The 22951-nt window shown below is 39.8% G+C and overlaps 1 protein-coding gene across 4 annotated transcripts in view; it reads left to right on the forward strand.

Annotated features, from left to right (window-relative positions):
• Positions 1-517: 517 nt before the first annotated feature.
• The window catches only part of LOC139767422 (cytoplasmic aconitate hydratase-like), an 88476-nt gene continuing 66042 nt past the window's right edge, over positions 518-22951 (forward strand). For 2 of the 4 annotated variants that reach the window (XM_071696788.1, XM_071696792.1), the window contains exons 1-5: positions 518-660; positions 6327-6422; positions 10049-10113; positions 13170-13271; positions 19423-19568. In XM_071696788.1, the coding sequence (XP_071552889.1) occupies positions 648-660; positions 6327-6422; positions 10049-10113; positions 13170-13271; positions 19423-19568 (422 nt within the window). In that variant the 5' untranslated portion in view covers positions 518-647. Of the gene's footprint in view, positions 661-703; positions 847-6326; positions 6423-10048; positions 10114-13169; positions 13272-19422; positions 19569-22951 lie in introns of those variants that run through there. The other 2 variants (XM_071696790.1, XM_071696789.1) reach the window with 2 other exon arrangements.

Here is a 22951-nt window from a genome sequence, read left to right on the forward strand (position 1 = left end):
TTTATATATGTTCGCTAATCTCTAAATCTCGTATTATATCTCACAGTTTTAACAGATATGATTTTTTTTACTATTAATACCTATGATGCGAGTCGTCTTACTTAAGTCATTTAATATTATTTTTTTTTATGTGGCACACATGAATTCTTATCTGTTTGGAGAGTGGCTTCCTCTCATGTCTTCCAGCCAGGCAATATGAACTCTCCTTGTCATCAGTTTCTACAACAATTAAATCAATGATAAGAAGAGTGTTTGGCATTATCATATAATCATTATCATCCTCGCTGCTTATCGTTGCAGATAGTGCTTATCACTTCTCTTGGTTAACTTCTCTGTCTTGATGTGGTGGACACAAGGGTAAGAAATCAGCTGGATGGATCAAGTGGAATTATATAAGACATTTTTTTTTGGATATAAAGGCTTTTGTCGTGTCATTATCTACGAACTTCTTTGTCGTAGTTGGATATACAGTCCCTTAGTTGTAGGTGAGCACACCGACGTAGGCGCCATCTGATGATCGTATACCACAACAGGTTGAGTTGCCAGTGAGGCGTCACCACCTCTTCCCTCGCTCAGCCTGGCCAGTGTCGCCTCTGACCTACGCATCAGCACTGCCAGTGGATTCACATCGAACGACGAGACGTAGAATGGCTCGGGAAGGTGAGTTGTGACCTTCATTGACCAACTGCTCGTTTAGTCCTTTGAGGATTAATGGTCCGAGTGGCCAGTGGCAGGGCACGTGGCCCGTCCCTGTGAATTACGTGGTAAAACAGGAGGTTCGGGGTAGCAGGGAGGCACGCTCTGTGTACGTGATCACCGCTCTATCAGCTGATTACATGTTAGGAGGTGATTGGCAGCGCTCGTTAGGGACCCGAGTTAATATATATCCTTAATTCTCTCCTACAACTTCAACTCTCTTCATAATTGGTCCCTTTTTATCTATTGAAAGCCGTAGATATCGCTGGAAGGATCATGTTTGTGGAGCGTGATTTCTATCCATTATATGACGATGTCTGCTCATTTGTCGTAGGTGTATTATACAATTATCGTCTAATACAATATACAGATTAAATCCTTCTCATTAAAGAAACGTATTTATTTCCTTGATCATGAAGAAAAGCATTTATTTAAGGCTGTGTCAATCGCTACTAAGATATTCATGCTATGATGCAACTGTGGTTGACAGCCATCAATACCTGAGATGGATGACGAATTATGTATATAATGTTTTAGAATTAGAATTAGAGTACAGAGGAAGGCAGTAATCGAAGGGGCTAAGTGTGGGATGTTATTAGTTAGGGTTGTATGGGGGCGGGTGGGGAAAAGCCATTTGGGTATGAGGTTAATTACGGCAGAGGTACAGCTCTAAGGACTATGGGGTTGTTACCCCATGATAATAGGTTTATAATTAATCTAATTATCTATTTTTCATGTGTAGTAAAGCCCATCCCCACTTCATTGATGGCTTTGACACTGAAACCCATCACACTGTTATGTATGAATGACAGTAATAAGAAACATTACATGGCCAGTTTTAAGCAAAAAAGAATATATTTTTGACATTTACACCCGTGAGCAAAATGAGTATCTATGGTAAATGTGTGGAATAACTCCACATTACTTTTAACTTGAATATTGACTGTGTTATGCAATGCGTGTCTGCCATTCCCTATGTTAACCTCTGGAATAGATGTAGAAATGGTCTTATTTGCTTATCTTAATTCTCTATCTGTCATGCTTAATGCGCCAAAACCAGAGCTCCCATCCACAACCAGGCCCGAAGATCGTTGTTTGGTCTCCCCCTGCTGCTTCTTGCACCCTAGTTCAGTCCATGGATAGCACATCTCCTGTCATATACCACAATTCTCCAATCCACTTTCTTATGCATGTCTCTCTCCTCCTTGAATGTCCAGACTTCAAGCCCCCAGAATCTTTTCCATTCCATTTTTTTATCTCCAGTTTGGTGTCCTCTTCCTTGTCCCTCCACTTCTGACGCACATATCCTGTTTGTCAACCTCTCTTCACTCTTTTCCTCCACTCCATCCAAACCATTTCAACTTGCACTATCTCCAACTTTCTCATCCATACTCCTCTTATGACCACACTTCTGTTTTACCCTATCATTACATACTCCATCATCCTTTCTCACGCCTCTTATTGTCAACAAATATTTCATTTCCATCTGTTTTACCCTATCATCACATACTCCATCATCCTTTCTCACGCCTCTTATTGTCAACAGATATTTCATTTCCATCACTTTCATCCTCTTCCATATATTCTTGTACAGATCCCATGCCTCACAACCGTACAACATTGTCAGAATTACTATACCTTCAGACATACCCATCTTCATCCTCCCATACAGGGACCTCCCTTTCCACATGTTCCTCAATGTTCTTAGGACACCCCCCCACTTACCCCTAAGAGTTACATTGGTTCCTCTCGTACCACTTGCTGCCACGTGGTATGAGATATCTAAAACACTTCACTTCCTCCAAGTTTTCTCTGTTCAGACTCGCTTCCCAACTGACCTATCTCTCTAGTGTTAGATTTGATAACCTTGCTTTGATTTACCTTTACTCTCAACAAATCCTTTCACACTCCCCAAAATCAGATAAATTCTGCAGTTTATCAGTTGCATCTGCCGCCAGCACCATGCCATCAGCAAACGATAGATGATTCTTTTCCCAAGTACCCCAAACCCATGCCTTTCTCCTCAAAAGCCTTGCTTTGCTTCCCTCACCCCCCCATCCATAAACAGATTGAATAGCCATGGTAACATCACACAGCTTTATACCCACCTTCACATGAAACGCCCCACTTTCCTCTCAACCTGCTCACATACCTTACTGTCTCGCTCCCACATCATATATTAGTAACATGTTCCACAAACTATTTTTCAGATCTATCTTATGCTTTCTCCAGATCCATAAATGCCACATGCAAAACCTGTTTCTCACACAATTAAGGCAAACATGTGATACACACATTTTTTTCGATACCACATTGTTCCTCCCCAGTTTGATGCTCTGTGTGTGCTATCTCAGTTACCACATTACCATACAACTTACTAGTTACACTCAACCTTGTGTGTTTGTAATTTGTGAATTCACCCTTATCCCCCATGCCTTTGTACAGTGACACTATACAGGTATTCTGCCAGTCTTCTAGCACCTCACCATGGTTCATATATACATTGAAAATCCTAAATAAACAATCGGCAACAAATTTACTCCTCCTCTTAAGGAATTCAACTAACTACAATACCCTTGACTTCAGCTCGCCTTGCTACATTTTAACTCGCACAGTTCTGTCACCCACCTCTTCTCTTTTCACCAAACCACTTGCCATGACTCTCTTACTTTGCAAAACTTCCCAGCTTAACCCACCCTCTACATTTGTCATCATGTAGTCAGACACATTCACTAGTCTTTTGCAGTATTTATTGTATATCCTCTCCTCCTCATCTGTTCTCATTAGCATTTAACCATTTCCCCCATTCGCTTATGTTCTCATTTGTTCCTTTCTTTTTCTCACTGTGAACCTCCTTTCAACATGTCTGATGCTCTTTGAGGTTTGCTGATACTTGCTCAACCCAACTTTCTTTTACCCACTTTTTCAGCTCCTGCACCTTCTTCTTGACCTGCTGCTTTCTCTTGTACATCTCTTAATCACTTGCAGTCCTCTCCTGTAAATACTACCCATATGACTGACTTTTCTCTTTCACCAGCAACTTTACTTTGGCATCTCACCACTCGCTACCCTTTTTCACCTGCCCACCTCCCTTTTTCCATGAGCCACACATTTTTCTTGCTCATGCTACCCCTGCTTCCCTAAATACCTTCCAGTCTTCACCCACATTCCTAGCTTCATTTGCACTCACCTTTTGCTATTCTACTCTCAAATTTCATTTAGTATTTCTTCACAAAAGTCTTTTCTCCAAGCTCTCATTCACCTCCTCTTCTTACTCATATAATTTTCTCTTTCCTGAAAACCACTGCAAAGTTTTACCCTCTCCTCCACTTGGAAATGCCCAGACATCTCATCAGCCACCCCTCTCTGCACATTCACATTTAAAAGTCTCTTTTGCACACAGAACATAATCCAGTAAAGCCTGCAGACCATCCTTCCTACTCACCCAAATGTACTGAATGTCACTTTTTTTAAACCCGGTTTTCCAGTCACCTGTCGTTTTTCCTTTTTCAGCATACAACTCCACAAGCTGTTTACCATTTTATTCACTTTACTGAACACCCCATGCCCCTTAATTTTACCCTAAACTGACAAATTACTCATTTTTGTGTATGACCCTCATTACTAATACCTAGTCAGTAGCATTAGAACTACTGAAACACTCGCTCAGCTGCTCCCAAAATATTCTTCATTGTTCTTCTCATGGCCTGGTACATCAAAATTAATGATCACCCACCTCTTGTTGTTTGCTTTCATATTTACCCTCATCACTCAGTTGACATTCCTACGCTGTTTTAGCAGTAGTGGTACTCTTTTCTTTGCTTTTGCCATTACAGTAACCCCTAACTTTACCCACAAGACATTCCAGACCATTCTTCACTGTTACTTTTGAGCTTTTCACTTAGAGTTAGAACCTCCACATTTCTTTTTCTCAAACATAATATTTATATCTCCTCTCTTCTTATCCTGGTTACATCCACACGCATTCTAACTCCCCAGTATGAACCTTGGAGGAAGATGAGCATTCCTTGCTTGGCTTCTTCTTCTGTTCCAAATTTTTGAATTTGAAAAATGTGAAGAGTATTAGTGGCCTCCCTGCTCCCACCCTTCTAGTTGCCTTCCATAATAAGTTGGAATATATGAATAGTATTCTTTTTCTGTGGTTTTGGTGCATTGCACATGACAGCTAGAGACTGAGTGTGAATGAATGTGGCTTTTTTTGTTTGTCTGTTTTCCTCATGCTACCTCGCTGAAGTGGGGGGTAGCGATGCTATTTCCTGTAGGGTGGGGTAGCAGCAGGAATGGATGAAGGCGAGCAAGTATGAATATGTACATGTGTATATATGTATATGTCTGTGTATGTATTAGTTGATATGTATATGTATGTATATGTACATGTATTGGCATTTATTTATGAGTGGATGGGCCATTCTTCATCTGTCTCCTGGTGCTACACGACATTTCACATTACCTGGTTCAGTCCATTGACAGCATTCCAATTCATTCTATTCCATGCGTGCCTTTCATCCTCCTGCATGTTCAGACCCTGATGGCTCAAAAGCTTTTTCACTCCAACCTTCCATCTCCAATTTAGTCTCTTGGTTCTCTTTTTTTCCCCTCCTTTTCTGACACATATATCCTCTTTGTCAACCTTAACTCACTCATTTTCTCCATGTATTCAAACCATACCAACACCCTTTCCTGATCTTTCAACCACACACATTTTATTACCAGACAGCTCTCTTACCCTTTCATTACTAACTCGATCAAGCCTTCTCATGCCACATATTGTCCTAAAACATCTCATTTCCAACATATCCACCCTCCTCCACACAGCTCTATCTAAAGCCCATGCCGCACAACCATATAATATTGTTGGAACTATAACTCCTTCAGACATACTTATTGTTGCCCTCTGAGATAACATTCATTCCACACTTTCTTCAGTGCTCCCAGAACCTTCATCCCCTTCCTAACCGTATGACTCTCTTCTGCATCCATGGTTCCGTTCACTGCCAAGGCCTTTCCTGGATACCTAAAAGACTTCATTTCTTCCAGTTGTTATCCATTCAAACTTGCCTCCCAACTAACTTGTCCCTCAATCCTGCTGAACCTGATAACTTTTTTTTTTTTTTCATTCATCATTCAGTTCACTCAACTTTCTCCTTTCACTTGCTCTTCCATACTTAATCACCAGCTGATGCAGTTTCTCCTTCAAATTAGCTACCAGTGTTGTATCATTGGTGAACAGCAACTTACATGCTTCCCAGGCCTTTTCATCCCCTCCAGACTGCATACTTGCCCTTTTCTCCAAGATTGTTGCATTTACCTCCCTCTTCCCCAATACATTAACAAAATAAACAACCATGGTGACATCGCACACACCCCTACTGCAGACCAACCTTTACTGGGAACCATTCACTATCCTCTCTTCCTACTCGTGCACATGCCATACACCCTCGTTAAAAACTTTTCACAGCTTTTAGCAACTTACATCCCACACCATGTATTTTGAAGACCTTCCACAAAGCATCTCCAATTTTCATGTAGTGAATCTTTTGTTATATTATTTGTTTTTTACCCAGCTGTTTGCTTCTGCATTGCTGATTCAAATGTATTTTATCTTACAGGACCAAACCCTTATTCTCACCTTCTGTCAGATATAAAGATTGGAAATGATTCCTTCAAATTTTACAACCCCCTTGGCCTTAAGGACAACCGGTATGGTAAGTATGGCATATACCTCGTGTAAAACTCAAAACCAGTGCTTCTGTGATAAGGGATACAGTTTTATATGTGCATTCATCTGTGTCTTGATACTGGAATATGGATTGTTCAAATGTGAGACTGTGAAAACATTGATTGTTTAGACTTGAATGATGATATGGAGTTAGTTGTTAAAGGATGCAAAGTGCCAGACACAATAATTGTAACTGTAAAAGTCTTTATGGATGTAACTGGAGGGCAAGGAATAGAGTGAATTGGAGCGATGTGGTATACCGGGGTTGACGTGCTGTCAGTGGATTGAATCGGGGCATGTGAAGCGTCTGGGGTAAACCATGGAAAGCTGTGTAGGTATGTATATTTTGCGTGTGTGGACGTATGTATATACATGTGTATGGGGGTGGGTTGGGCCATTTCTTTCGTCTGTTTCCTTGCGCTACCTCGCAAACGCGGGAGACAGCGGCAAAAAAAAAAAAAAAAAAAATGGATGGGAAGGTAAGTGTTAATCACCCAAGAAATATTTTTTTGTATGTTGAAGGCTTCAGTTACAGGCAAAAGTTCACATCAAAGCTGGGCCTTTATTGAAATATAGAGAGAACTATGAAACAGAAAAAGATAAAACAAGGAAAGTATTTACGAATTATGGAGGAAGTGAAAGACCTGTCTTTTGAAATGTGCAAGTGCATAGTGATTGGGAAAGACACAAGAAGATAAAATGTTCCAAAGCTTCAACGTGTAGGGAAAGAAGCAGGAATCAAAACAGCCCACTCTTGAGTTGCCAATGGCCATACAATAATCATGTGACACAGCAGCTTGCCGAGTATTACCTGGTCTAGCTAGTGGTGGGGGCACACAAGCAGCCAGCTCTTGGGATCAAAAACCAAAGTAATACGTATAGCAAAGGGAAAGTGAACCAACATTGCAGTGTATGGCAAAGGGGTCAAGTTTGGAAGACAGTTTATAAGTTGGGACAGTTTATAAGTTGATCTTACAAAATCTCTAGATGCATTATGTTTCTTTGATTATTCAATTTCCTAAAATTATATTCGAAATTGAATGGAAATTTTAGAAAAATGCAGATGAGATCCAGTCTATATTAATTACTTTTGTGATAATGGCTATAAATTTGGCTCTCACTGTTTATAGTTGACCTTCCAGTAGGTTCCTTGATGTCTGAATTACAACTGATGCTTGAATTAGCTGAAGCTACAGGGGATGTTAGGGTGAAAAGGTTAACGACATTGTTGCTGGGAACGGATATGCAGAATAGGTGTCAGGCGATTGCATCATACAATCAATTACAGGAACAGAGTGAGTAGTTTTCAGGGGAAAAAATTTTTTGCATTTGAAATTGCAGCATGCAAACAACTCTATGAAGAGAGAATTGAGTAGTTTTTTGAAGAATAAATAAAATTTAGGTATGTTGTTATTGGTATTAATGAGGTTACCAGCTGTATTGCAAATTCATATGGCACATGCCAACAAATAATGATTTTAGATGATTTAAGAATCCGTAAAAGGATAACAGGTTGAATCTGGAGAGTAATGCAAAAGAACAGATACGTTGTTTGCACAGAATATAAGAATTTTGTCAAAGGAAAAATGTATATTTTTATCAAACTTTTTCATACATGCATTTGTTGTATATTCAGTTTCTCGTGGTATTTCTTCACACAAGTCTCTTTTCCAAGCTCACTTACTGTCATCACCCTCTTCTCACTCATTTTATTTCCTCTTTTCAGAAAATCTCTACAAATCTTCACTTTCGCCTTCTGGTAATGATCAAACATTCCAGCAGCTGCCCCTGTCAGCTAATTCACAACCAAGAGTCTCTCTGTTGCATGCCTGTCAATCAGTATGTAATTCAGTGATGTGTACTTACCATCTATCCAGCTTGCCCACATACACTTATTTCCTTTTTAAGCCAGTTATTGCCAGTCACTAGTCCTTTTGCATCACATTACTCCAGAAACTTTCCACCATACTGAAAACCCCATACCCCCCCAGTTATGCCATCAACTGCCACATTACTTACTTTTGCTTATGAATTCCCCATCACTAATACTTAATCTCTTGCATCAAAACTGGTGATGCTTTCACTCATCTGCTCCCAAAACGCTTGCCTCTCTTCACCGTTCTTCTCATGGCCGGGTGCATAAGCACTAATAATCTCCCATCTCTTCACCCACTCTCATTTTTACTCCATTCTAGAGCTCACTTCCTTACAATCTTCCCACAGCTCCTGATTTTGGTTTAGTGCTACCCCTTCTTTAGTTCTTGCCCTCATATCATTCCCTGACTTCACTCTTGAGACATTCCCAGCCATTATTCTCCCTTCCCCTTTGATTGCATTTCACTCTGAGCCAGAACATCCAGGTTCCTTTCCTTGAACATATTACCTGTCTCTCCTTTCTTCTCATCATGATTACATTCGGACACTCCAGCTTGAGCCTGTGAGGAGGATGAGCCCTCCTCACTTGTCTTTTCCGTCTGTTTCATCTTAAGAAATTGAAATACAAGGAGGGGGAGTTGGGGTTTCCAGCCACCTAGTTCCCCCCCATGAAGTCACTTTCTATGATGTACAGGGAATGCATGGATAGATTTCATCTCCCCTTGATTTTATTTTCATTTACTCTCAACATTTTCCTTTCACACACTCCCAAACTCAGACACCAACTTCTTCAGTTTCTCACTTGAATCTGCTTTTTGACTTGTAGTGAGGATATGTCTCATTCATCAAAATTTTGACTGCAGCAAGGAGTTTTACCAAGAGAGTAAGGCATGTTTGCAAGTAGGAAGGATGGAGAATGAGTGGTTTCCATTGATGATGGGTCTGTGTGTGTGTACGTTGAAAATATCTGTGAACAAAAGTAAGTTGATGTGCCTCATCATATTATGGTCTCTTGTGAATAACACTGTTGGACTGGTAATGAGGTGGAGGCTTGGGGATGAGATAGGATTTTTGAGTTTGATCTGAATAGGGAAACCTTGTACTCTATGTGGCAGTGGATAGAACCATGGGAACTGAAGTATTAGGGTGAATGAGCTAGAAATGAAGTGCCTGAAGATAATAGGTGGTATGAGATAGTTTTAGAAACTGCATTATCAGGGGGCAGTATGGCAGTGAGTGTAGTCTTACTGCATAGGCAGACTAAGTTCGGACACATGGAGAGGGTGAATTGAGAGAGACTAGTAAAGAGGAACTGTATGTCAGAAGTGGGGGAAACTGAGTGAGAAATGGAAAGATGGAGTAAAGGAAGCTCTACGGGCATCAGGAGGGCAAGAGGTATCATTGGATAGAATGTGTTGAAACAGTGTGGTGTATGGGGTATGTGTGATGTTATTGGGCTTAGCTAGAGTACATGAAATGATCAGGGTATACCATGGAGTAGTCTGAGAGGCTTGGCTCCAGTTTTGCACACATGATGTATGACAGCTAGAAATTGGATGTGTGCAAATGGGATCAGTGATCATTTGTTCCTAAATGTTATCTTGGTAAAGTGGGAAAGTCAGATCTAAAAGAATTTATCATGTTTGGCATTTTGCTTTTTATTTTAAAATTCAAAAGCCAATTGATATTTGCATGGGTAGGTCTCAGTGTCTTAATTTTCTACTGATTTTCTTACAGAACGTCTGCCATTTAGCATCAGGGTCCTGTTGGAATCGTCTCTGCGAAACTGTGATAACTTCCAGGTAAGGTGTATATTCAGTTCATTGCACGGAATCAGAGAATTTTGCTCCTGGAAACAGGTGATGCCAAATTTTATAAGGACAGTTATAAAAAGTGGTTAATGCCTCAGATGGCCAAGGTATTGTCCCATTGAGAAATTGTAACAACACAAAGCAGGATTATTCTTTATGTAATACTTCTCAAGTTTATATAACCTTCATTTTCCAGGTTTTTATACACTCTTAGTTTAGATCATCTCCCTAATCCTCAGTTTTAATCTTCTCCTTAAAGTTTGTTTACATTTTTTCAGTGCTTTCTAACCTTGCCTAAGGATTTTATGAGGTACTTTCATATTATAGTTGAGATGTGTTCCTGACTAGGTTATTCCTTACATCATAGGGATGTTGAACAGCAGGTCTTCTTGGGGAATGGTACAGACATACAGATTTAGACTAAGGAAAATAAAGTAAGAGTAGAATGCCGATTGTAGGCCTTATTTTCTCACAAACAAGTTTCTGTACTCATGAATTTTTTAAAACTTTTATTTATATATTTTTATTTTTAAGAGTGAGTGCTCAAATTACAGAGGTATAAGTTTGTTGAGTATTCCTGGTAAATTATATGGGAGGGTATTGATCGAGAGGGTGAAGGCATGTACAGAGCATCAGATTGGGGAAGAGCAGTGCGGTTTCAGAAGTGGTAGAGGATGTGTGGATCAGGTGTTTGCTTTGAAGAATGTATGTGAGAAATACTTAGAAAAGCAAATGGATTTGTATGTAGCATTTATGGATCTGGAGAAGGCATATGATAGAGTTGATAGAGATGCTCTGTGGAAGGTATTAAGAATATATGGTGTGGGAGGCAAGTTGTTAGAAGCAGTGAAAAGTTTTTATCGAGGATGTAAGGCATGTGTACGTGTAGGAAGAGAGGAAAGTGATTGGTTCTCAGTGAATGTAGGTTTGCGGCAGGGGTGTGTGATGTCTCCATGGTTGTTTAATTTGTTTATGGATGGGGTTGTAAGGGAGGTAAATGCAAGAGTCCTGGAAAGAGGGGCAAGTATGAAGTCTGTTGGGGATGAGAGAGCTTGGGAAGTGAGTCAGTTGTTGTTCGCTGATGATACAGCGCTGGTGGCTGATTCATGTGAGAAACTGCAGAAGTTGGTGACTGAGTTTGGTAAAGTGTGTGGAAGAAGAAAGTTGAGAGTAAATGTGAATAAGAGCAAGGTTATTAGGTACAGTAGAGGTGAGGGTCAAGTCAATTGGGAGGTGAGTTTGAATGGAGAAAAACTGGAGGAAGTGAAGTGTTTTAGATATCTGGGAGTGGATCTGTCAGCGGATGGAACCATGGAAGCGGAAGTGGATCATAGGGTGGGGGAGGGGGCGAAAATTTTGGGAGCCTTGAAAAATGTGTGGAAGTCGAGAACATTATCTCGGAAAGCGAAAATGGGTATGTTTGAGGGAATAGTGGTTCCAACAATGTTGTATGGTTGCGAGGCGTGGGCTATGGATAGAGGTGTGCGCAGGAGGATGGATGTGCTGGAAATGAGATGTTTGAGGACAATGTGTGGTGTGAGGTGGTTTGATCGAGTAAGTAACGTAAGGGTAAGAGAGATGTGTGGAAATAAAAAGAGCGTGGTTGAGAGAGCAGAAGAGGGTGTTTTGAAATGGTTTGGGCACATGGAGAGAATGAGTGAGGAGAGATTGACCAAGAGGATATATGTGTCGGAGGTGGAGGGAACGAGGAGAAGAGGGAGACCAAATTGGAGGTGGAAAGATGGAGTGAAAAAGATTTTGTGTGATCGGGGCCTGAACATGCAGGAGGGTGAAAGGAGGGCAAGGAATAGAGTGAATTGGAGTCATGTGGTATACAGGGGTTGACGTGCTGTCAGTGGATTGAATCAAGGCATGTGAAGCGTCTGGGGTAAACCATGGAAAGCTGTGTAGGTATGTATATTTGCGTGTGTGGACGTGTGTATGTACATGTGTATGGGGGGGGGGGGAGGTTGGGCCATTTCTTTCGTCTGTTTCCTTGCGCTACCTCGCAAACGCGGGAGACAGCGACAAAGTATAAAAAAAAAAAAAAAAAAAAAAAAAAAATTTTTAAGATTGTCATTTGTTTCACTGGGATTGATTTTTTTTTCTTGAGGTATTTTTCCAGATGTAGATTTGATGTTTACTTGTTTGTTCTTTAAGTGCACCATAAGGCAGATCATTTACAAAGATCAGGATGAATAATAATCCCAAAAGATAACCCTATGGCTCCTCCGACTTGTGTCTCTCGTTCCTTTCCATTTAGATACTCTTCTGTTCACTGAAGGAGTTTGCCCCTTATTGATCAGCATCCTGTGCAGTATAGTGTCAGATACTTTCTGGCATTCCAGATATGGATAACCTACTCTGCCTTCCCTTTTGTCAAAGACGGCTCACTCTCTCTCTTACATATCTGACTTTGTTATGCACCACCTCGACATTGCTACATATATAAGAGATCATCACATCAGTGTTTGACCACATATTAATTATCATTTTTTATAACATATTTCTTAATTTTGGAAATTATAACATGACATCCAGTGAACCAAAGATAATGGTAACATAGAATATTTCACTACTCGTAGGGTTTTTGCATGTATTTTGTATACATAATATTCAGATATATATACTGTATTCACAGGAAGTGACTGAATGTAGGATCAGTAATGTGCAAGGGGTTTTAGGAAAGGTAGAGAATGTGTGGATCAGATTTTTATGATAAAAATGACTGCAAGAAGTATCCAGCAGATGGTAAGAAGCTGTATACACCTTTTGTGGATCTGGAGAAAGCGTATGATAGTCAGGTTGAGCTGTTTTCACACTTGTTTTTTCAACTTCTGTAATTTCTTTATCCTTCAGAGACCATTTGCAAAAATTTTATGATTCAGAGCCTTTATATGTAGACATTTTGTAGACCATTTCCACATCCATGTATACATTTGAGTACATGATAAATCATTAGAAATGTTTTGAGGTGAATTAAATTCATTTTGATACTGTATTCATACTATTGATTTTATAAGTGTTAAGAGAAAATATTATTGCAGGTGAAAGAAGATGATGTGAATAATATTTTGGATTGGGAAAAAATGCAGAATGATACTAAAGGAGTGGAGGTAGCATTTCGACCAGCACGTGTAATACTTCAGGTAAGTGTTTGGTTGACCATTTCACTTGTTTGCAACTTGTTTGTTTTATGCCAGTAAAGGAGGGGATTTGCAGAACTGGAGATGGTAGGTTATCAAAAGGGAGTGGTGTGTTTGCCTTTTTTAAAATTGCCATAGTTCTGATTTGAAAACCATTTATGAAGTCAATCATATACTGTTTGTGTGTTTGATGATTATCTAAGTGAGACTTTTTTTGAAAGCAGTAAAAGTATTTGACATTGAATGTCTTTATTAGTTTTTGTCAGTTGAAAGCCAACAGATATAGTGCTGTAAAGATCCTTGCACATTGTATGAAAATGCTTGGAACCATGTGCTCTGAACATTTAATTGATATTTGTTAATCACTCGTCCAAACATCTTTTTGAAAAGTTACCTATATGTTAGAATGATATATTTAGTGTTTCATGTAAGTTTCACATTGCAACATAATTTTGTAAATATTCTCATGTATGTATATATATGCATCAAAAATCATGACCTTTCAACAGTACATGTTGTTTCACCAGATTTCTTAGTTATGCATAATCCAAAAACTTGCCCATTAGTGGTTAATCAAGATTTCTTTTTGTTTCCCTTTTATCAATTTGTGAACATTCACTTACATAAGAACCTGTTGATACTAGGGGGCTTTATTTTTCCTTCCTAATTCGTCAAAGAAGGAAGAGCCTCGGTGCAACTAAGTCTAACTATAAGAAATGCCCTTTCAGGTTAGCTCTTTTGAGGTCATTGAGCTTGGTTTTCAGGCATGTTCCCCTTAAACTGTTCCATTTCAGCTTGGGGCTGACTATAGCACTTAGGAGAATTATGGAAATCTGACAGGTAGGTGTGTCTCATGTTAAAGAGATCTGGGATGGAGTTGGAAACCTCAGCTGTTTTTGTAAAAAAAAAAAAAAAAAAAAAAAAGTTTTAGGATAGTCCTTGACATGGCAATTACAAGGTTACAGTATAGAGATGATAGGCAAGAGAGCCATCATTGGGACCAGCTTTTCTTAGTGCCCTTTTTGGTTCAGATTGGGATTACAGCCTCCAGTCTTTCTTTCTGAGGGGCTTAGATGCTTCTCCACTGCCACCCAAGAGTGAGCTTTCAAAAGTCCAAGACCTTTTACAGTTTTTTTTTTTTTTTTTTTTTTTTTTTTTTTTTTTTTTTTTTTCACCTTGGCTCTACGGTGTCTTGATATGAAAACTTTCCTTTATAACCTTGGGCTTAGCAAGAAGAGTTCATATATTATGTGTTATGTCCATACACAGGAATCTTATATATGATGACAATCTCTTTCAGTTTGTTACACCTAAACTCGAAGATATGCAGCAAAGAATGAAACTATCTGATATAAGCATATAAGATGCCTGAGGATTGGTGGAAAGTAGTGCCATTGTACAAAGGCAAAGAGGATGAAAGCGAGTGCTCAAATTACAGAGGTATAAGTTTGTTGAGTATTTCTGGGAAATTATATGGGAGGGTATTAATTGAGAGGGTGAAGGTATGTACAGAAGTGGTAGAGGCTGTGTGGATCAGGTGTTTGCTTTGAAGAGAAAAGCAAATGGATTTGTATGTAGCATTTATGGATCTGGAGAAGGCATATGATAGAGTTGATGGAGATGCTCTGTGGAAGGTATTAAGAATATATGGTGTGGGAGGCAAGTTGTTAGAAGCAGTGAAAAGTTTTTATCGAGGATGTAAGGCATGTGTACATGTAGGAAGAGGGGAAAGTGATTGGTTCTTGGTGAATTTTGGTTTGCAGCAGGGGTGTGCGATGTCTCCATTGTTGTTTAATTTGTTTATGGATGGGGTTGTTAGGGAGGTGAATGCAAGAGTTTTGGAAAGAGGGGCAAGTATTCAGTCTGTTGTTGATGAGAGAGCTTAGGAAGTGAGTCAGTTGTTGTTCACTGATGATACAGCACTGGTGGCTGATTCATGTTAGAAACTGCAGAAGCTGGTGACTGAGTTTGGCAAAGTGTGTGAAAGAAGAAAGCTGATAGTAAATGTGAATAAGAGAAAGGTTATTAGGTACAGTAGGGTTGAGGGACAAGTCAAATGGGAGGTAAATTTGAATGGAGAAAAACTGGAGGAAGTGAAGTGTTGTAGATATAGGGGAATGGATTTGACAGCAGATGGACCCATGGAAGCAGAAATGAATCATAGGGTGGGGGAGGGGGCGAAAGTTCTGGGAGCGTTGAAGAATGCGTGGAAGTCGAGAACATTATCTCAGAAAGCAAAAATGGGTATGTTTGAAGGAATAGTGGTTCCAACAATGTTATATGGTTGTGAGGCGTGGGCTATAGATAGAGTCGTGCGGAGGAGGGTGGATGTGCTGGAAATGAGATGTTTGAGGACAATATGTGGTGTGAGGTGGTTAGATCGAGTAAGTAATAAAAGGGTAAGAGAGATGTGTGGAAATAAAAAGAGCGTGGTTGAGAGAGCAGAAGAGGGTGTTTTGAAATGGTTTGGTCACATGGAGAGAATGAGTGAGGAAAGATTGACAAAAAATGAGTGAGGAAAGATTGACCAAGAGGATATATGTGTCAGGAGTGGAGGGAACAAGGAGAGGTGGGAGACTAAATTGGAGGTAGAAAGATGGAGTGGAAAAGATTTTGAGTGATCGGGGCCTAAACATGCAGGAGGGTGCAAGGCATGCAAGGAATATAGTGAATTGGAACGATGTGGTATACCGGGGTCGACATGCCGTCAGTGGATTGAACCAGGGCATGTGAAACATCTGGGGTAAACCATGGAAAGTTCTGTGGGGCCTGGATGTATAAAGGGAGCTGTGGTTTCGGTGCATTATACATGACAGCTAGAGACTGAGTGTGAACTAATGTGCTCTTTGTTGTCTTTTCCTAGCACTACCTCACGCACATGCGGGGGGAGGGGGTTGTTATTTCATGTGTGGTGGGGTGGCGATGGGAATGAATAAAGGCAGACAGTATGAATTATGTACATATGTATGTGTGTATATATGTTGAGATGTTTTTTTTTTTTTTTTTTTTTTATACTTTGTGGCTGTCTCCCGCGTTTGCGAGGTAGCGCAAGGAAACAGACGAAAGAAATGGCCCAACCCCCCCCCCCATACACATGTACATACACACGTCCACACACGCAAATATACATACCTACACAGCTTTCCATGGTTTACCCCAGACGCTTCACATGCCTTGCTTCAATCCACTGACAGCACGTCAACCCCTGTATACCACATGACTCCAATTCACTCTATTTCTTGCCCTCCTTTCACCCTCCTGCATGTTCAGGCCCCGATCACACAAAATCTTTTTCACTCCATCTTTCCACCTCCAATTTGGTCTCCCTCTTCTCCTCGTTCCCTCCACCTCCGACACATATATCCTCTTGGTCAATCTCTCCTCACTCATTCTCTCCATGTGCCCAAACCATTTCAAAACACCCTCTTCTGCTCTCTCAACCACGCTCTTTTTATTTCCACACATCTCTCTTACCCTTACGTTACTTACTCGATCAAACCACCTCACACCACACATTGTCCTCAAACATCTCATTTCCAGCACATCCATCCTCCTGCGCACATCTCTATCCATAGCCCACGCCTCGCAACCATACAGCATTGTTGGAACCACTATTCCCTCAAACATACCCATTTTTGCTTTCCGAGATAATGTTCTCGACTTCCACACATTTTTCAAGGCTCCCAAAATTTTCGCCCCCTCCCCCACCCTATGATCCACTTCCGCTTCCATGGTTCCATCCGCTGACAGATCCACTCCCAGATATCTAAAACACTTCACTTCCTCCAGTGTATGTATGTATGTATATACATGTGTATGTGGGTGGGTTGGGCCATTTTTTCATCTTTTTCCTTGCACTGCCTCGCTAACGCGGGAGACAGCGACAAAGTAAAATGAATAAGATAGATAATAACTTTGTATAGGAACCAGATCTTGGAAGACTTCATTAAAAGAGCATCGTGCATCATCTTTTAATAGACCTCTTGGACTTCATAGATTATTGTGTGGGGAATCATTTTCTTGTGCACCGTGTAACCTTGGAACACCCTCCCAATGAGGAATATCTATCTTTTGTATTTGTTCATTGTTTCCTGCATTACCAGGATAGCACTTGGAACAGATGAAGAAAAAGCCTCATTTACTCGCGTCCATGCTCTAAATTTCATGTGTTGTGCACCAAAATCACTGCCCTCTATCCACAACCAGGGCCCACGGATCTTTCTGTGGTTTGTTCTGGCTGCTTTATGTCCTGTGTTTGAGTCCAATGACAGCATATTGTCCCGTGTGCCACATCACTCCAGTTCACTGTCTCATGCATTCATTTCACCTTTCTGCATGTTCAGACACCAAGCACTCAAAAATCTTATTCATTCCATCTTTTTTAGGTGTCCCTGTGCTCCTTGTCCCTTCCTCTTCAGATACACATGTATCCTCTTTGTCAACCTCTTCTCACTTTTTCTACATGGATCAGAAAACTTGCAATATTGGCTCTACCTGTGTTTTATACTTGATCACATGATGTAAGGAAAGTGGCCTTAAGCTTTGCCCTCCTGCAAAACCTTTCTTTGGAGGAAATTAGATAAGAAGGTATTGAGTACTCATCTGCCACCTTTCATTAGGCAGCACCTTGGTTTAGTTATGAATTTACTTTGTGTGGCTCTGAGGATTCCTCCATCAGGAGAAAGTGATTGTAGTGTGCCTCCAAGGCATCTTGGATGATTTTCCTTTGGCTCTTTGGTTTAGTCTTCATATTTAAAATTTTTTCTCTAATCCCTCCTCTTTCAAATGGGTATGTCCTCATGCTTGCAGGATGGACCACAGTGGAAAGAAATGTAGTTTAAAAAAAAAAAGAAAATCCTCTGGAGTGATGTCCCATTAGCATTCTCTTTTTGTGGTTTTCTTATGTTGTCCTGCCTTTTCTTCTACTTTTTTTTCTTCTTTTTAAATCTTTGTCTATCATCTGTAACAGCCGTTGGGTTGATGCCCATGATCGGCAAATTCTGATGTGTTAGGTAGTTAGGAGGGATAAATCAGTGATATCATCTTGGCGACAGTCTCTGATTGGGCAAAGATAGACCTAAGAGAGTGAGCCATTGCTGCCATTGTTCAGTGGATAGTGGAGATTGTTGGCTGATATATAGATGAAGACAAGAAAAGAATTAATTGTATAATTCATAACACTAACTCGAGAATGATCTGTTGCTTGTAACCCATTCTTGAAAAATATATGAAAAAGTACAGAGAACAACCTCATGTTAGGGGCCTACCTTGAAAAATTTGGGTTAGGATAATAAAAGACTTGAAAAACTGAAACTTCCAACCATAGGAGAATGAAGGTGTGATATGATGGTGCTATTTAAGTGTATGAAAGGACTGGAAGAAGCAGATGACAAGCAAAATGTAATACCTGCAAAGAGGAAGGCAAGAGATCATAGCTGTAAATTCTCTACAGTGGGAGGATGAAAAAAAGGAAATTTAGTTTCCCAAATACAGTAATTGAAAGATGGAATTCATAACTAGAAAGTGTTTTGTACGCAAAAGCATTTATGATTTGAAGAAAGATATGACAATGTAATAAAAGACGACAGGACATAATTATTATTTCTCAGTATTGTAGAAATTTTAATAGGTATAATCTCCATCCTTTCATCACCATCTTGCTCCCATAGATGGAACTCTCACAGTGAAAGAGAAAAAACTAACAAAGGCTGAAGGTTAGAAGGTCCTGACCCTGATTTTCTTAGAGAATATCCTAAAGGAAGTCATATGATTATGGGACACTGAATCCAAGAGAAAAGGTTTTCCCAATTTCAAAACTGACATTGTAACCATAGTAATGTTTCCATGATTTTTATAGAGGATGGACAGTTTTCTCCCTGTTAAAGAATGTGTAACAAAATGATTGGCTATGTGTATTTTCAAGTTATACTTAAAATATCAGATTTTTTTACTAACTGTTAATTCACCTCTAACTGCACAACAAAACTCAACTGTATGACATGCTGTGTTCTTTAGAATAATGTTTTAAGTCATGTGTATGTTTCTTCTGTGAATGACTTTAGGTAATTACACATTTTACTTCTGATAAGTTTATAACCTTTCTGACCAAGTAGATTTTACTTACGAGTGATGTATGACCTTTTTAATCTACCAGGACTTCACCGGTGTGCCAGCAGTCGTTGACTTTGCAGCAATGCGGGATGCAGTAAAAGAGTTAGGTGGAGACCCAAAGGACATTAACCCAATCTGTCCCGCTGATCTGGTTATTGATCATTCCGTCCAGGTGGAATTTTCCAGAACGTTAGTATGGATAACTTTTGTGTAATTAGCTCAGCATGTTATGCTTGTCTGTAAAGGAAGAGCATACAAGGATTTGTACCACCAGTTATAAATTAACTCTCCAGATGGATAAGCATTTTAATGCAACAGTTCCTAAAGTATTCGTGTGCAGCATTTAAACTTCTGCCCCACCTGTGCATAATAAGATGACTGAGGACATGGTTAATGCTGACAGCATATGTAGATTTAAGATGTTTGATAATAGAGAATGTTCAAGAGATGAAGATTCATGAGTGTAAAACTTCTTCCTTATACAGCGTAAATGGTTGGTAGGTAATTAAACTTGACTAAGTTTATACTGATATACACTTTCTCTCACAATTGTAACATGCTTAAGCAGATATAGGATATTTGAGGAGATGAGGCTCTGATTTTTCTTTATCTTTATGGTTCATTGATTTGGCAAGGGAGAGCTTAAACATTTCAGGCTTAAGGTACCTATTGTCCATTTCCAGTCTTATGGCAGTAGGTTCAGGTTCACTCTGAGGCGTGGTTTTAGAATGTCTTTCACATCACCACTGGAAAGTCTAAACAGTGAAATCTACATGGCAATTCCTGATAATGCAGTCTAATTTATGTCTTTCTTAAAGCCTTAGTAGACAAAATACAGTTAGGCAAAAAGTTTATAGTGTTAAATGTAACAGTAAAAAATTATTGAGTTAGAAATGTTTTGGTTGGACAACATAAGTAATTTTTCAAAACTCTTGTAATGTAACTCTGACCGTACATTTATAAAAATGTATGGACTCTCCCTGCTTGAGGTTACACCCTGAATGAAAAGTCACCTTTGGCGAGGCTATATCTTTTGGAAGTATAGTCTTGTCAGAGAATTTCTTTCTTTAGAGGAGTCGTCTTTCCCTGATACTGGAAGTTGTGCAGCCTTGGGCAGCAGGAAGCTTTTGAAAGAGGTCTTGGGTAACACCAGGACTTTTTTAGAAAGAGGGTTGGGGTAACGTTAATTTCCAGAATCTCTATCAGCTCCAAGGCTGTGCTACTTCCAGTATTAGGGAAATGATGGACCTCTGGAGTATGAATTTCTTTGAGACTTTACTTCCAATGTTACAGTCTGTCTAAACATATACTTTTCACCTGTGGTGTAACTTCATCCAGGGAATCTAGTGACACCTATCTACACTTTCTTTTCTTTCATACTATTCGCCATTTCCCATGTAAGCGAGGTAGCGTTAAGAACAGAGGACTGGGCCTTTGAGGGAATATCCTCACCTGGCCCCCTTCTCTGTTCCTTCTATTAGAAAATTAAAAAAAAAAAACGAGAGGGGAGGATTTCCAACCACCCGCTCCCTCCCCTTTTAGTCGCTTTCTACAACACGCAGGGAATACGTGGGAAGTATTCTTTCTCCCCTATCCCCAGGGATAACCTATCAACACATATGAGTATAAATAGTTTTTTTATTCTTAATTTTTCACCATTTTTTGCTTTTGTGAAGTTGCGCAAGGAACAGATGTAGAAATGGCCTCATTTGGTCACATCCACTCTCAAGCTGTCATGTGTAATGCACAAAAATCACAGTTCCTCATCCATGACCATGCCCCATGGACCATTTCATGGTTTTCTCTGACTTCTTCATGTGCCTTGGTTCTGTCCATTGACAGTATTTCACCTGTATACCACATCACTCCAATTGACTATTTCAAGAATACCGTATTCCCTCCTGCATGTTCTGTCTCTTGAGAAGTCAAAACACTTCTCCTGTCTGTCATTTTCTCTTCAGTTTGGTCTCCCCCCTTGTTGTTCCCTCCACTTGTGACACATATCCTCTTTGTCAGTCTCTTCTTACTTATTATCCATATGTCCAAGCCATTTAAGTACACTCAATTTAGTTTTCTGCCATACTCTTTTTTTTTCACGCATCTTACTTACCCGATCATTTCTTAATTGATCAACCTTCGTCACACCAAATAATTACTTCACACGTTTTATATCCAACATTCACCCTTTTTTGTAAATTTTCACTTAGAGCCCAAACCTTGCATCCATACAACACCATCAGGACTGCTACACTTTCTCACATGCCTGTCTATTCCCTTCTAGATAGTGACCTCTCTTTCCTCTCATTCCCCAGTGTGCACAAGACTTTCAGCCCCCTCACTTACCTTATAGCTTCTATGTTCCATTTGCTGTCGTACCCACTCCCAGTTATCTAAAACACTACTTCCTCTTAAGTTTCTCCATTGAAAGTCACACCCAGACTAACCTATCTCTTTGTATAGATAAACTTAATAACGTTACTTTTATTCACATTTACTCATAAGCATTCTCCTTTCACACGCACTTCCAAACTCAGAAACCAGCTTCTGCAACGTCTCACCCAAATCTGCCACAAGCACTGTATCATTAGCAAGGCTCCCAACCCTTAAAAGGATTGAGACCTACCTCCTTCCCCAAGACCCATACATTTACTGCTCTCAGCATGCCATCCATAAACGTTAAACAGCCATGACAACATTGCACACCTCTACATCACACCCATCTTCACCCTGAACCATTCTTTATTAGCTCTACCTTTCACATATGCCTTACTCTTAATTAAAAACTTCTCAATGCTTGTTTTAGCTTTCCTTTCTCCTCATCTTATTCATAAAATCTTCCACAAAGCATCAGTATCATCCATATCATATGCTTTCTCTAGATCCATAAATGCCAAATACAAGCCCTTCTGTTAATGAAAGTATATTACTCACATTCTTTAAAGCAAATGCCTGAACCATTTATCGTCTGCTACTCCTGAAACCACATTGTGCTTCCCTAGTCTGATACTATGTGCATCCCTCCCTTACAGCTTACCAGGTACACTGCACAAGCATGTACCTCAGTAGTTCAGACATTCATCTTCGTCCTCAATGCCTTTATACATTGGCATTCTACATGCATTATGCCAGTCCTGAAGCACCTCATTTTGGTGTATGCATATGCTGAAAATCGTAACTAGCCAATCGACAACATTCTCATCACTTTAAGAAATTCATCTGCATTACCATCCACTCAAGTATCTTTGCCTGAAGGCTTTCACCTCTTCTTTTCACTGAACCAATTTCCAGGCCACTTACTCTGTGCATACCTCCCTGACCCAAACAACCAACATCTGCCATTGTGTCTTCAAACATTAAACATCCCTTGAGATTACTCACTCCATCTCCTCTTCATCTCATTTCTGCATGTTGCCACTTAACTGGCTTTCCCATTTATTCTCTTGTTTTTTACCATTAACCCCCTTCCAAAACATTTTCATATCCTTCTTGATGTTTGTTAATGTTTGCTCATCTCAGGTCTCATTTGCTCTTTCTTTCAGACTTTCCACTGGACATCATGCCACTTTCTTTTG

This window comes from Panulirus ornatus, chromosome 61, assembly GCF_036320965.1.
Source record: "Panulirus ornatus isolate Po-2019 chromosome 61, ASM3632096v1, whole genome shotgun sequence".
NCBI lineage: Eukaryota > Metazoa > Arthropoda > Malacostraca > Decapoda > Palinuridae > Panulirus > Panulirus ornatus.